Below are 12669 nucleotides of genomic sequence, written 5' to 3' on the forward strand. Positions count from 1 at the left end.
TCCTCTCTCCACTGGACTGGATGTAAAACAGTTTTGTGGTTCCTTCTGTTGTCCTCTGTGGTTCTTTGGCTTATGTCTCTTTTCAGCAGGTTTAAGATTGGAGGCCCTTTAGTTTTCACTGTTTTTACTATGGTGTAAAAACACTTGAGCCGCCAGGGCGATTGCTGCTTTGGCTCCGTCTCTCCAGGCGGTATTGAAGCCTTAAACAGACCTTTGTGATTCATGCCATTCATCACAACAAGTGGAATCATATATCCAGAATACATACTGTTAAGAGTCATACTGGAGACTATTAGTGAGTCCGTCCGATCCAGTTTAGTGACTAATGCTGACTCTACTGTGTTCTGAGGACACTTCTTTACAAAGGAGATCCATTTGATTGTTTCAAGGTTTCAGTCTAGAATAAACAATCATTTCATGTCAACCACATGAGCAATGGAAGCCATCAGCATTTTCACTCACTAACAGATGTATTTCACAGACTAAACAGCTAAAAGTCTGTTAATAAGCAAAACCAAAACTCAAAGAGCACATTTCTCATGGCTAAACTGGTTCTTTATTTGTTATCTCTAGGTTACAATCTGTGTCTTGTTCTGTCAAAGAAACCCTCACTGAAATAAATCTCATTTTCACAGCCATAACACTGTCAAAGCTAAACAAAATATCAGTCGACTATATGTTTTAGACTAATAAGGCAAAGTGGAAACTGCAGCTGTCTGCAGTTCAGTGAGCCTTCACAGATCCTCCAAATGATCATCCAGTTTAAACAAGTGTCTGCTAAGCTCTAAATCAAAAGTGCACTCAGGAACAGACTTAGTTATGGAGTTATTTAACTGTCTCAGTTAGAGCAAGAATTACTCATGGTGCTTATTTTCAAAGAAAACAGCTCCACATCCTGCCTATTGATTTGCTGGTTGATACTAAATGAGCTTTTGCAGCTTAATGAGTTACTCTCATAGACATTCCAGAAAAGCCAGAAATTTTCCATGTTTGTTGCCATTTTGGTGGCAAAATTCACAAACAGCGAAGCTTCATTAAGTAACAAGGAAAGTTTTCACCTCCATAAACCTCAAGAGGACAAGACAGCAGCAGGACTTGGCCCTTCCCAGTCTGTTGGCTGGTCTATATGTGTTCCTCTCACTTGAGCCAAGGATGTCACCTTCTTTGTTTCAGCATCTTCTAAATAAAAATGTGACTTGACTGAATGTATTCATTCAGCTTTGTTTAAACAGTGGACAAAGTAAACAAAGTGTCACATAGTTTGGGTTTGGAGCCAATGTACTGTTAGAATTGTTGTCTTGCCCATAGCCACTCATCCACAGAGATGTGTTACCACTTGAAAACAGATGCTTTTGGGATACCCACATCTATCTATTCATGACTTTTTCATGCCAAAACAAAACACACATAGCCAGGCACATTTAGGCAAACTCATACGAATGTACTTTGAGTTTCAATGGGGAAACTTTCTTTTGCATCTCCATGTATGGAGACTTACAGCAGCTGTTCCAATCAGCTGTGGGAAACATTGATAACAACATAAATAATAAAATGAGCTGTTTTGAATCCCAGTGAACAAACAAGTCCCCTGAAGTGACCCTTAACATTTCCTGTTTATTGATTGTTAGTTGTGTAATACAGTATTGTTGTGGCATGTGTTGTGACTCACTGGTTTCAGCTTTTATTGCTCTAATTTTAATATTAGAATGCTATTTTTATTAGATGCTGCTCTTTTACATGACCACAAATATGTTTCCATGTCCCGCTGGGTTTGAACAGCCTCTGTGCTTTGTGTTTTTTTAACAAACCTATAACTGTTTGTTAAAGACATGGGAGTGAGGACCATTGTGGTCAATAAGAAAAAAAAAAAACTCAAACAGCACAATAAGAGGGCCTATTTTCAGCTTAGAGACCAAAGGCTTTGTTTCTTTCATGTGTGTTGTGGATGCAGCGCTGTTGTTCAGAGCAGACCCACCAGTTCAAACCCCCTGGCTCCCCTCTCTCTGGGACGATTGCCCTAAAAGGATGCCCCTTTCCTTACTTAGCGATGATTATAGAGTGCAGGCACCCGTAACTTTGTCAATTGAAAGACATTTTTTATAAAAACATACAGTGCAAGTACTTCTTTGTGTGGAAAGAATGTAAATTTCTCCATTTTGTAAAACGAAGACGGGTGGGGGTAACTTGGAAATTTGGACTGATTCCATCCCAGTTCATCTCCTCATTCCCTCCGCTCCCCTCTCGCCTTCTTTCTGTGTTTTTTTTTATTTTTTTTTTTTTTATCCTGTCTGGCTTTTAGCAATGTGTTTCTCGTTGTCTGTCCCAATGCTCATAACTCCCAACATGCTTGGCCGGCATATTCTTCATGCTCAAAAACCACTGAAGACAAAATGTATTTCCATCTTTTCTTCTCTCAACAATGCTTGTTTTTTTTTCCAGAGTAACACTGAAATGTAATCAACAGTCGAGTAAGAAAAAACACAACAGCAATTTTCCATACGTGTAAGCACACTGAGAATGATTGTCATAAACACAGTGGAGGAAATTAACTCTATTTTAGGATCATTTGCTGTTCTCTCAGGACACCTGGCCCTTTTCATTATTATGATAAGTTAATAGTACACATAAATTACAATTTCTGGTAATCTCAACTTGGACGACATAGATTAATATATAATGAAAAAGTCATTTTAGATTTAGAGAGGATTAAAAATAAGACACACCTTCCTTTATCCCCATTCTTTAAGGTGTTGGTCTTTTTAGAAGGAAGTGGATACAGAGTCTAAATATATCTATATAGGTATTAACAAAATGTGTTTTCCATCTCCCATATACTATAACACAAGTAAAATACCAGTAGAAATAATGAATGTTTCCCCCAGACGTTTATCTTGGCGAGGTAGGAACTGCTGCATTTAGATCATGTGAAACCTCCGAGTGAAATATCTAGAAGTTCTGTGAGTGGCGCCTTCTCTAATGAGATCGACCGCTTGCGTTATTTAACTGCAAAGTGTTGGCAGTTGTTCTTAAGATCCCTTCACCATATATGTATTTGGTGGATAAAGGTGCAGCATGGCGTACTATAAAGTCATATCTCCTAAGTCTTTCTGTGTGTACCTCTATCGTGATTACAGGAGGCAGGTCAAGTTATTACTGATGGCTGGTAATCTCCATTAGTGTGGTTCTTTTGATCTAGGATCAACCAGTTGCTCATGGTTTATACAGTCAGATTTGGAATGAGGTTCAAGTTTGTCCTGGCCTGCCTGTGGAGCAGCGTGGTTTATAGTGTCTTCTCAGTCTATGGGCCTGATCAACATACGGACAGACTTCATGGAGTAGAAACCTCCGCCGTAGTCGGCCCAGAAGATCCCATCCTGGAACTTGCTTCGGTAGACGCCTCCGGAGTACCAGACACCGTTAAGATTGGCTTGACCGCAAGCATTGTACCACCAGCCTCCTTTGTGGAAATGGGCACAGTTACCTGTTGTAGGGACAAAGGAAGGGGAACGGTCAGCTCTGTGAGGAAGGGAGTAATTCAAAGAAACACATTTGATGTAAGCATCAACATATTGATAACATTTTTCAAGGAAATGTATGCTATTGTTTTGCCTTTCAAGACACAGTAGATCTACTGGAAGCAAACAAATCATGACTCACTCTGCCACTTGTCACTGTGGGCATATCAGCGCTCACAAACTAGCTTACTCATAAGAAAACAAAAACCAACCTACCACTTTCTCCTCACTTTATGTTAATTTTGTCAAGCAGCACATGGCTTCTTTTTTTTAAACTTTATTTTATTTTAGAGGAATCCCAGACAGCAGAATAATGAGCTTCTTCTCCAAAGTCCTAGTAGGATTTTCCACGTCATTATGCAGCCCTCATTTGCATACATTTAACATTTTTCCTTTCCTTTTCTTCCAGGATTACAGATACAAATAAAATGGGATGCTGTTTGGCACAAAGTCACCTAAGTTGTTGGTGAAAGTGGTTGGTTGCTTGCATATAAAGTGTTTGCTAACAAACAAACAAGCTGCTCACTAGTTGGTACATGATGAAAAAAAGAGTTACAGAGCTCATGCAAATTCTTTCACTTCTACTGGATCATCAGCAAAATTGATTTTCTATGGGACGTGAACTGCTCCATAAGACAATGTGGGATTCCATGAGTCACATTTCACGGCCCTCAACTAGTCTTCACGTAACAAGCTATCACCAATGCACTATTAAATCTCAAGAAAACACCACTTCAAAAAGGCATTAGGATTTATTTAACAGACTATCTTGAGGGTGTCTGCTTTTGAATTAAAAAAAAAAAAAAAACTTGCCAGACTGAAACGCTTAAGGTCTCAAAACCACTCAGACTGCAGACAGAACCTTATAACTCCAAGGCTGCAAATGAGAAGCATGAAATTTTAATAAAACTTCAAGATGTACTTCAAAAGAGCACAAAGGGACCCATGTTCACCTGAGAAGGCATCTTTGTCTCGATCCAGAGTGGTGAACTGTTTGCCATTGTGGCTGGTGAATGAGTCCCCAGCGTTCCCCTGGTAGGTTCCCAGCCACAGGCGGTACCCCTCGCTCTCTGGCTCCAGGTGGAAGCTGTTGTACTGAGCATAGACCTTCTTGCCCATCCAGTCCTCCAGCTCCACCAGCAGCTTGTAGTCCCCCTGCCTCCCTAGGTTGTAGATGCCTTCCAGACCGAGCCAATATTCCCCATCTATGTTGCCAAAGCCGCTCTGAGTCAAAGGAAGATTAAAAGGATGGTTACAGAAAAATTACACAAAATAATGCGCGTTTGTTGTTGTTTGTTATGTGGTGGCACGAAGAATTTAGAAACACGAGAACTGTTTATGAACAAAAACGCCCTGGTGGAAGAGGCTGAGGGATTGTTAACAAATGAGAATTTTCTGTTTGAAGACATTTTGGACCTGGTTCTGTAGTTAAGAAACACTTCAAAAGAAAAAAAATGATGTGGCGAAAAAAAATGCCACCCTGTCTTTGAAATTCCTAAGAAGGTCACATGGTAGAATTTATGGTGGAAAATAAGCATCTGCCTGTGGAGCCCCGATGCTCAAACCCCACGGATCTCATGGATCACGGCTAATGGCAAAATGGCCTGAGCACTAGTGTTGAATAACCACAAGAAATCTACATCTGGCTTTGTGCCTCCCGAACACTTCACTTGGTAGACGAGTTTAAAGTCTGTGACTGTGGATTAGTTGGGTGAGCCAGCAGATGATGAATGATGTAGGGGCCCCCTCTCTGGTGCTGTGTGTGCATACATGTGGTGGCTTTGCAGGAGAGCACAGAGGCAAATCAATGTTGAAGTGAGCAATTTAGCTTCCAGTCACACATGCACAAGCCTGGCCGGGATGAATGGAACACTGGATAGCTGAGGCTGCCTGCAGCAACATACTGCGTCTCATTCTCACAGACCTTTGATGAGAGGGCTCTATATGGTGTGTTGCAGCAAGCCAGCCAGCCAACCATCCAGCAAGGCACCAAAGTTGTAGTGGTTTTGGAAAGAAGCTGCGGACTGAGCTGTGGAACATACCTTCCTAGTGGGCCATCTAATATTTCCTAATGGGAATTTCAAACCAGATGACCTCGGACAAATAGTGCTGCTGACAAGGCGTTATATTTTTATTGAGTAAAAACACAAGGATTCTAACCCAAGATATAGTCTCAAAGACTCCAGATGGTTCTTTTAGATGGGCCATGTCACAGCACCAGTGCTGTCTCTGGATAAATCAAACATGTAGTAGCTGGCCCTGGAGAGGAAGAGAGAAAAATATAGGGGAAGTGTCATTGTCATCACCTTGTAGTTATCCCAGTTCCTGAAGAAGTTAACAGATCCGTCTCTCCTGCTCTGTATTACAGTCCAACCCCCATTGTCTATATCCTGTTCACACCAGACCTGCACAGGCCTCTCTGCTTCATCTGGTCTGATGAGGTACATGCCACTGGTGCTGTGGCCGGCTTCCTGCGCCTCCAGACAGTCTCTGAACGGGCCTGAAGGAAAGAGCAATAATAAGAGGAGGCAGGTGGTCCAATTTTTAACTATGGAAACTCTGAGGGTGAGAACAAAAAGTTTAGAAGTTTGAAGTATGTACCAGTTGTAGAAAAGGAAAAAAGTAATTGAGAAAAGCAGATACTCTATTAAACTGTATGTAAAGCTGTTTCCATTGTTGTTATTCTTTACTGCAGTGATGAGTTACTAAGATTTTGGAGGGTCAGATTTGACTTTTTTATTATAGGACATATAGAGGAAAGATGCAGGAAAAGGCTGAGGCTAGGCCAATGCTAGCTAGGATACAGTCACCTGCAAACTTCTGGTTTTGCAAGACATCTCTATGGAATTTATAAGGCAATGTGTTACACAGTAAAACAGATGTCACATAGATTCTGATCTTAACTCAATTTTGACCAAGATGTTTTTGTTCAAAACTGATTGTGTTTTGGCTTAGTAAAGCACTTAAGCTACTTTATCTGTTCGAAGGCTGAAACTTGAGTGCCAAGGTGAAGAAGAATTGATGTCAATGTTTGACAGGACGCTAAACAAATAAGAAAGATCAGTAAACAAGAACAAAATCACCCAAGCAGGCAGAGTAACAGAAGCACATTTATCTTGGTCCACGAAGAACCGATATACTAAGTCCTCCCAGAACAGTGGAGGAGAACGGGGCTAATTAAGCCTCTTAATAAGAAATGACTTGCCTTCAATTGAGGTCAACAAACCAAAATAGATATCCTGTTAACCCAGTGTTTAGATGGCTAAGGTCTGCCTTTTCTCATTATGATTCTCATTACAAGATTTTTAATTCCAAACACATGTAACAGTGAGTTTATTTAAAGGGAACTAACTAACTAATATAATCATCCATTCACTTCATGAAGTATACCAAAAATACCTCTACTTTGTGGTTTGCACAATCCTATCAGCCTGGGTTTTGTCTACATCTCACATGCTATAGCACGGTCCTGTAAATGATCTTTTTCACACAAAACCGCACTGAAATCCTACACACTTTATTATTCTTGGGTGAGGGAAATCTAAACGTGTCAGCAATTTCTGTTGATGAGCAGAATTGTGTTGGTTAGGTCTTTCTTTGCTTTGCATTAAGTCCCCTGCCTCAGTTCAGACATTACAACATTTTTATTTCCATCCTGGTTTGTGTTCTTTCTGCTGAGCGAAGAGCAGAGTTCCAGCTGAATTTGCAAATCTTTAACATTTGAAAATGTGGCCACTGGTCCACCTGCAGCTGTATTTATGATCAGAGATTATTATTTTGATTTGTTCGGCCTACAAATTTGAGACTGCACTGCATTTACCAAAATTGTTTTGGATTTTTGTTACTGAACCAAAGATTAAATAAACCGAATTTAATGAAGTGATGTAAATGGCTGGATCACTCACTCACCTTCAGTACTGAAGTTTTTGTGAGGTGGTTTCTGGACTTCCAGGGTTTCGCTTGTTGGGGATGGCCCAGAGCGAGACCCTCTTTCCCGAGCAAACCCTCTGGTGTTATCCCTCTGTATCTCATTGGTGAAACGTGGCACATTGACAGGAATGTTCTCAGGCACTACCTGCACCAGTGGGGGTCCCAGGGGTGGCTGCTCATGCCTGCGGCTGTACATCTGCATGCAGCGTTCTTCCAGTGCCCCAATCAGCATTGACTGGTTGTTCACTAGTGCAGACAAGGCTGAATACTTGGCCTCCAGTTCCCTGTACCTGGAGGCCAGACGCAGTGACTCAGTGGTAGCATTGAGAATACGTGTCTCCAGCTGTGCCAGCTCCAGTGAATTGTCCCTTTTCCTGATGATCTCATGCAGCAGCTGCATGTAGAGTTGGGTCACCCTCGAGTTCATGTTCCTGCTCTCTTTCCTCAACAACTTCATCTCGTTCACCAAGTTGCCATCCACATCCACCACCAGCTTTAAAGTCTCCATCTCCCTGCGCTGTTTCGAGAGGAGGTCACGCACTGCAGCCACATCCAGGCGTGTCACCCGGTCCTTGTCAGTCGAATAACCTCGGGCAGCACAAATGGGACCCGTAATCTTCTGTTCAGGGACCAGAAAGGTGTAAGAGCACTTCTTGTTTTCTTCTGTGGCCTCTGGAGCTCTCCGTATCCGGGAGAGAATGGGGTTCTTCAAGATTGCATGGCTGTTGCTCCAGAAGGATAGGCCAAACAGAATAAACAGGCTCCATGATCCAGGTCCCATGGTTCCTCGTCTCTTTATCACCAAACAAGCTAGAGATCTATAAAAAGGAAAGAGAGTTGCAGACCCATATACTTATTGGATGAGGTTGGTGTTATTCTGGTATTTTTCTTGCTGTCAAGAAATTTCATGAAAATGCCCAAAATCAAGAATGTTTTGGTCCAACTCTTAGTATTTTCCAACTTCCTGCCACTACTTTTTTCACTCAGCCCCAAGCACATAGGTTGTTAAAGATGGGAATCTTTCCATAGGTTGTTAAAGATGGGAATCTTTAAGACACAAATATTACATTTCAGCAGTTGCACACTGACACATTAAGGCAAGGTGGTCAACATAGTAAATATGCCTGTTAAATATCACCAAGTTAGCATTATCAGTGTGGGCACATTAGCATGTGGTCAAAGCACTGCTGTAAAGCCTTACAACACTTCAAGCCTGGCTGTTGACTCTTAATAACAAAAGCCTCAGCAATGTGACAGTCGATAAATGAAAATGTGATTGGCTGCAAGGATCAACAGCACCAAAGCAGTATTGTGGCAAAATAAACTACAGTGACCATGTTCACCATAACAAAGGAATATGTCACCTAGTGCAACAGTGTGGCTCACTGATGGCTTTTTAGTAGTTTCTGGACAACAATGGGAGTCTTCAGAGATGAATAAGCTCCTGTGCATCAGACTTTGGCTACACAGACATGCATGCGGGCTTCTCTACTTAGCTGGATCAAATCACTGTGGGTTTTGGTTTTTATATGGATGAAATAACCAGACTCATCCTGTACTTTTTGTTGAATTTCCTACCAGGCTCACTACCAAAGGATTACACTGTTCTGCATATGTTTTCTTTTCTACTCTGATCCAGTAGACCTACTGGGCCTGCCAATATTCAAATAGTCAAATAGTCTGTTTGCATGATACAGGACTAAGCTTCAAGTCTAGAGTGTTGGTTAACTATGAAGTGAAATTTAAAATATTAAGTAAAATCTTGCAGATGCTGTGTCAGGCACAGATACAGCTGGTTACAGTATTGCAGACAGTCCTGCCCTTGGCAGGTTGTACCTTCTGTTTCATTTGTGGTGGAGCAGAGTGGAGAACAGTGCCACCCACCCACCACAAATCTGTTATCGTAACTCATATTTTAAATTCATTCTGTTACGGGTTCTTTTTCATTATGGCTCTTACCACATCTGTATCAGGTGTCTGGGTGTGTGCATGTGCTGGGATCTGTTTTTTATACTTTCAGCTGCTCAGGCCTTCCATGACCCTCCCTTCTTACATTTCAGTGTACCTGCACTAGCTCATGTGGTGAATAGGTAACTCTTGAGTCTGACAAAAGATCTGAATGAAAACACTTGATAAAAAATAGATAGTCAGTTTGGCCAAATGGGCAAGAATGAAAGGAAAGGTGGACAAGACAGTGGTGAGACCAGCAATGTTGTCTGGTTTAGAGACAGTGGCACTGAGAAAAAGACAGGAGGCAGAGCTGGAGGTAGCAGAGCTGAAGATGTTGAGGTTCTCTCTGGGAGTGACGAGGATGGATAGGATCAGGAATGAGGACATCAGAGGGACAGCTCATGTTAGATGTTTTGGAGAAAAAGCCAGGGAAGCCAGATTGAGATGGTTTGGACATGTTCAGAGGAGGGACAGTGAATACATTGGTAAAAGGATGCTGAGGTTAGAGCTGCCAGGAAGGAGGCCTAGAGGAAGACCAAAGAGGAGGTTCTTGGATGTAGTGAAGGAGGACATGAGGATAGTTGGTGTGGGTGAGGAGGATACAGAGGATAGGGTTAAACGGAGGCAGATGATTCGCTGCCTGAAGGGAGCAGCCGAAAGGAAAAGAAGATGGATTCATGATGTGCAGAACTATCAGTAATGAGCAAAATTGTAAAAAAAAAAATTTAGTAGATTGTTATCATTGAGCCTCAGTGAGTCATTTGAATTTCTGCCACTTCTGCATGTCTGAGACAAACAGATAAATTTCAATTATGGTGAGGAATAAAACTTTAATGTGTTTGAGGATCAGCAGGTGGGACAAGAATCCCTGAGTTATGAGTAATGTTTTCTGGAGGTTTTGTGGAAAGAACATTTGTATTTCAATCTTATTAGTTTCGACAGCAGAGTACAAGAGAGGGTGATGTTTGAAAACACATGCTAGTGAAAGTGTCCTTCCATCATCAGTAGCAAGGCTTGGCTCTGGAAGTGGGGTTACATAGCGAGCCAACTGCAGGCTGATTTTGGCAGTTGCACCAAATCTAAGCAGAAGGCAGTCTGGTGGACATAGCCAAGGAGGTTAAGTAATCTTCTTCTAACACTCATGACAGGCACACAATATGACACACTTAATGTCCAAGCTCATCAAAAACAAATTCACTCAGGATTATAACATGCTGAAGAAGCATAAATAAAAGAGTCCAAACAGAGACAGCAAGGGCTTTGAATCATTTCTGTGGTCTCCTCTTGATGTTTAGTTACACTGAAAAATCCTGACCATAGTTAATGGGCCAGTTCCCAGAGCATTATCTGAGCTCAAACTGCTGCTGTAGTAGAACAGCACCCTTTTATCATTGTCACAGGAAAAAACATGCTTGTCTCAAGGGAAATATGTAATATGAAGTAGTTTTTTTCTCACAAAGCACTGGGTGTTATTGACACAAAAACGTGTATTTGCCAACATTCATCTTAATGACTGTGTTGTTCAGCAGCTCAGGATTTTTTTTTAAAAACTTGTTAGAAGCCAGTTTTTTCAGCTTTAACATGAGGAAAAGCTGCAGTTTGGCTTCGTTATAGAAGCAGAAAGCACCTGAGGGTGAAGCAAAAGATTCTTTAAGGAAAACAAGCCGTGTGTCAGAGCTCAGAAACACATTGGTACTCTCAGTAAGTTGTTATTATTAGCCAGAGAGCACTTTTTGGGTCATCCCTTCAACAACTTGGGCTCAGCAATTGGCTCGTCTGCAAGTCTCCAGCCCATACAATATGAATCTCACCGGCTCAGCCTGACAGGCGTGACAGTGTTTATGTAGAGGCTCCTCAGCCAGGGCTGTGAATCTCATTGGCAGTTATTCCCAGCAGGTTTGTCTCTGTTGTTCACACCCTGCTGGTCTTCATCAACCAGCCATTTTTCGTTAACTCATAAAAAGGGTATTTTCTCCTCTCCTTGTCTAGAGCCAGACCAGACCAGATCCAGCCACATCATTTATATTAAAGCAGTAATTGCACCCAAGCAGGTCAGACTTCATGGTGGCTGGTTTTCCCAGCCCAGAGGCAGAGACGAACACTGTCAGTCGGTCCACTGACTCCACTGAGCTCTGGCCACTGGCACCCTCCACAATTAAAAGACTTTTTTTTACATTCAAAGCCCCAAAAGATTTTTTCTCTAATAAATTCTCCATTTGTGTTCCCTAATTTCTCTCCAACTATATTTAACCATACAGAATAAATACTACTACAAATCAGAAAGCCCCCTTTTTCTAGTGCAACTTTGTTGTGGGTTTTGCTCTGAGCCAGCAGATTTTGAGGACCGTGCCAATCAGCCCACAAGTTGTTCTGATGGTGCCACTGATTAGGTCCGTCTGCCGAGGGGAGGACATGAGCTTTATACACAGTGAAAGCAATCACACACGTGCTGCATGTAGATATTTAGAGGCTTAAAAATATAAATACATATAAAAAAATGCTCAGATGTTTAATTTAACAGCTCTAGAGGTGCAGAAGAAATCACCTCCATCTAAATCTTCAATCTCCATTGTTCAAAATTACTTTGACTTATATAATTATTTTTACTTATGACTAGGAAGATCTATGGTTTCAACAATGTCAATACTTTTTCTTCTAGAAAGGATAAAAAACAGAAATAACCTGATCACAAAAATGAAAATATAAAAAAACCTTACCTGTGTCCGTGGGCTCAGTCAGTGGTCCGAGACATGCAGGTAAGACCCAGCTTGGTGTCTCAGTTGTGCTGACTATTCAGGTTCATGCTCTCCATTCTCATCTCCTCACACTCATTCCCCCTATGACTTTGCTCTCACAGAGGATGAAGGCCTGCACACAGCTGTGGTACAGCAAACGCTGTCCACTATAGTAGAGAATAGAAGAGGGTGGTCCATACTTAGAAAGAGGGAGGCTGATGTTTGATTTTCTCTGTATTTTGAGTGGAGGGAAGGCTGAGCCAGCCCCTGCCTCCCCCTGTCTCCCGTGTCAAGTAGAGTTTAGGAAGAAAAGAAAGACTCCTCCTAATATAAGGTTTCACCACAAATGAAAAGCTAAGGTATGAATCAGATTTGTTAGGAGTCAGCGAGGTGATGAAGACACTTCAGTCAGGATTTAATTCTCATGAGATCTTGTTTTTCAGCTTAGTTTGTCTCCTACACATGCAAATGTGTCTGTCAGGCTTGTAGTAGTTCATGACTCTTTCATCATGACACACAAACAGATATACTCATCTGTC

At 41.6% G+C, this 12669-nt stretch overlaps 1 protein-coding gene across 1 annotated transcript; it reads right to left on the reverse strand.

The window, feature by feature from the left end:
• Positions 1 to 529: 529 nt before the first annotated feature.
• On the reverse strand, positions 530 to 12292 carry angptl1b (angiopoietin-like 1b). The gene is made up of 5 exons (XM_026314607.2): positions 12113 to 12292; positions 7425 to 8263; positions 5822 to 6015; positions 4469 to 4739; positions 530 to 3481 (listed from the first exon to the last, which is right to left on the reverse strand). The coding sequence occupies exons 2-5, from the start codon at positions 8224 to 8226 to the stop codon at positions 3294 to 3296; spliced, it is 1455 nt and encodes a 484-aa protein (XP_026170392.1). The 5' UTR covers positions 8227 to 8263; positions 12113 to 12292; the 3' UTR covers positions 530 to 3293.
• Positions 12293 to 12669: the final 377 nt, after the last annotated feature.

Source organism: Mastacembelus armatus, chromosome 17 (assembly GCF_900324485.2).
Source record: "Mastacembelus armatus chromosome 17, fMasArm1.2, whole genome shotgun sequence".
NCBI classification, from domain to species: Eukaryota; Metazoa; Chordata; class Actinopteri; order Synbranchiformes; family Mastacembelidae; genus Mastacembelus; species Mastacembelus armatus.

Coding starts and splice junctions, on each gene's coding strand:
- angptl1b (XM_026314607.2), bottom strand. CDS start 8,226: ATGGGACCTGGATCATGGAGCCTGTTTATTCTGTTTGGCCTATCCTTC. Junction 4,740..5,821: donor GGAACTGGGATAACTACAAG/GTGATGACAATG, acceptor CCTTTGACTCAG/AGCGGCTTTGGCAACATAGA. Junction 3,482..4,468: donor AGACAAAGATGCCTTCTCAG/GTGAACATGGGT, acceptor TCCCTACAACAG/GTAACTGTGCCCATTTCCAC.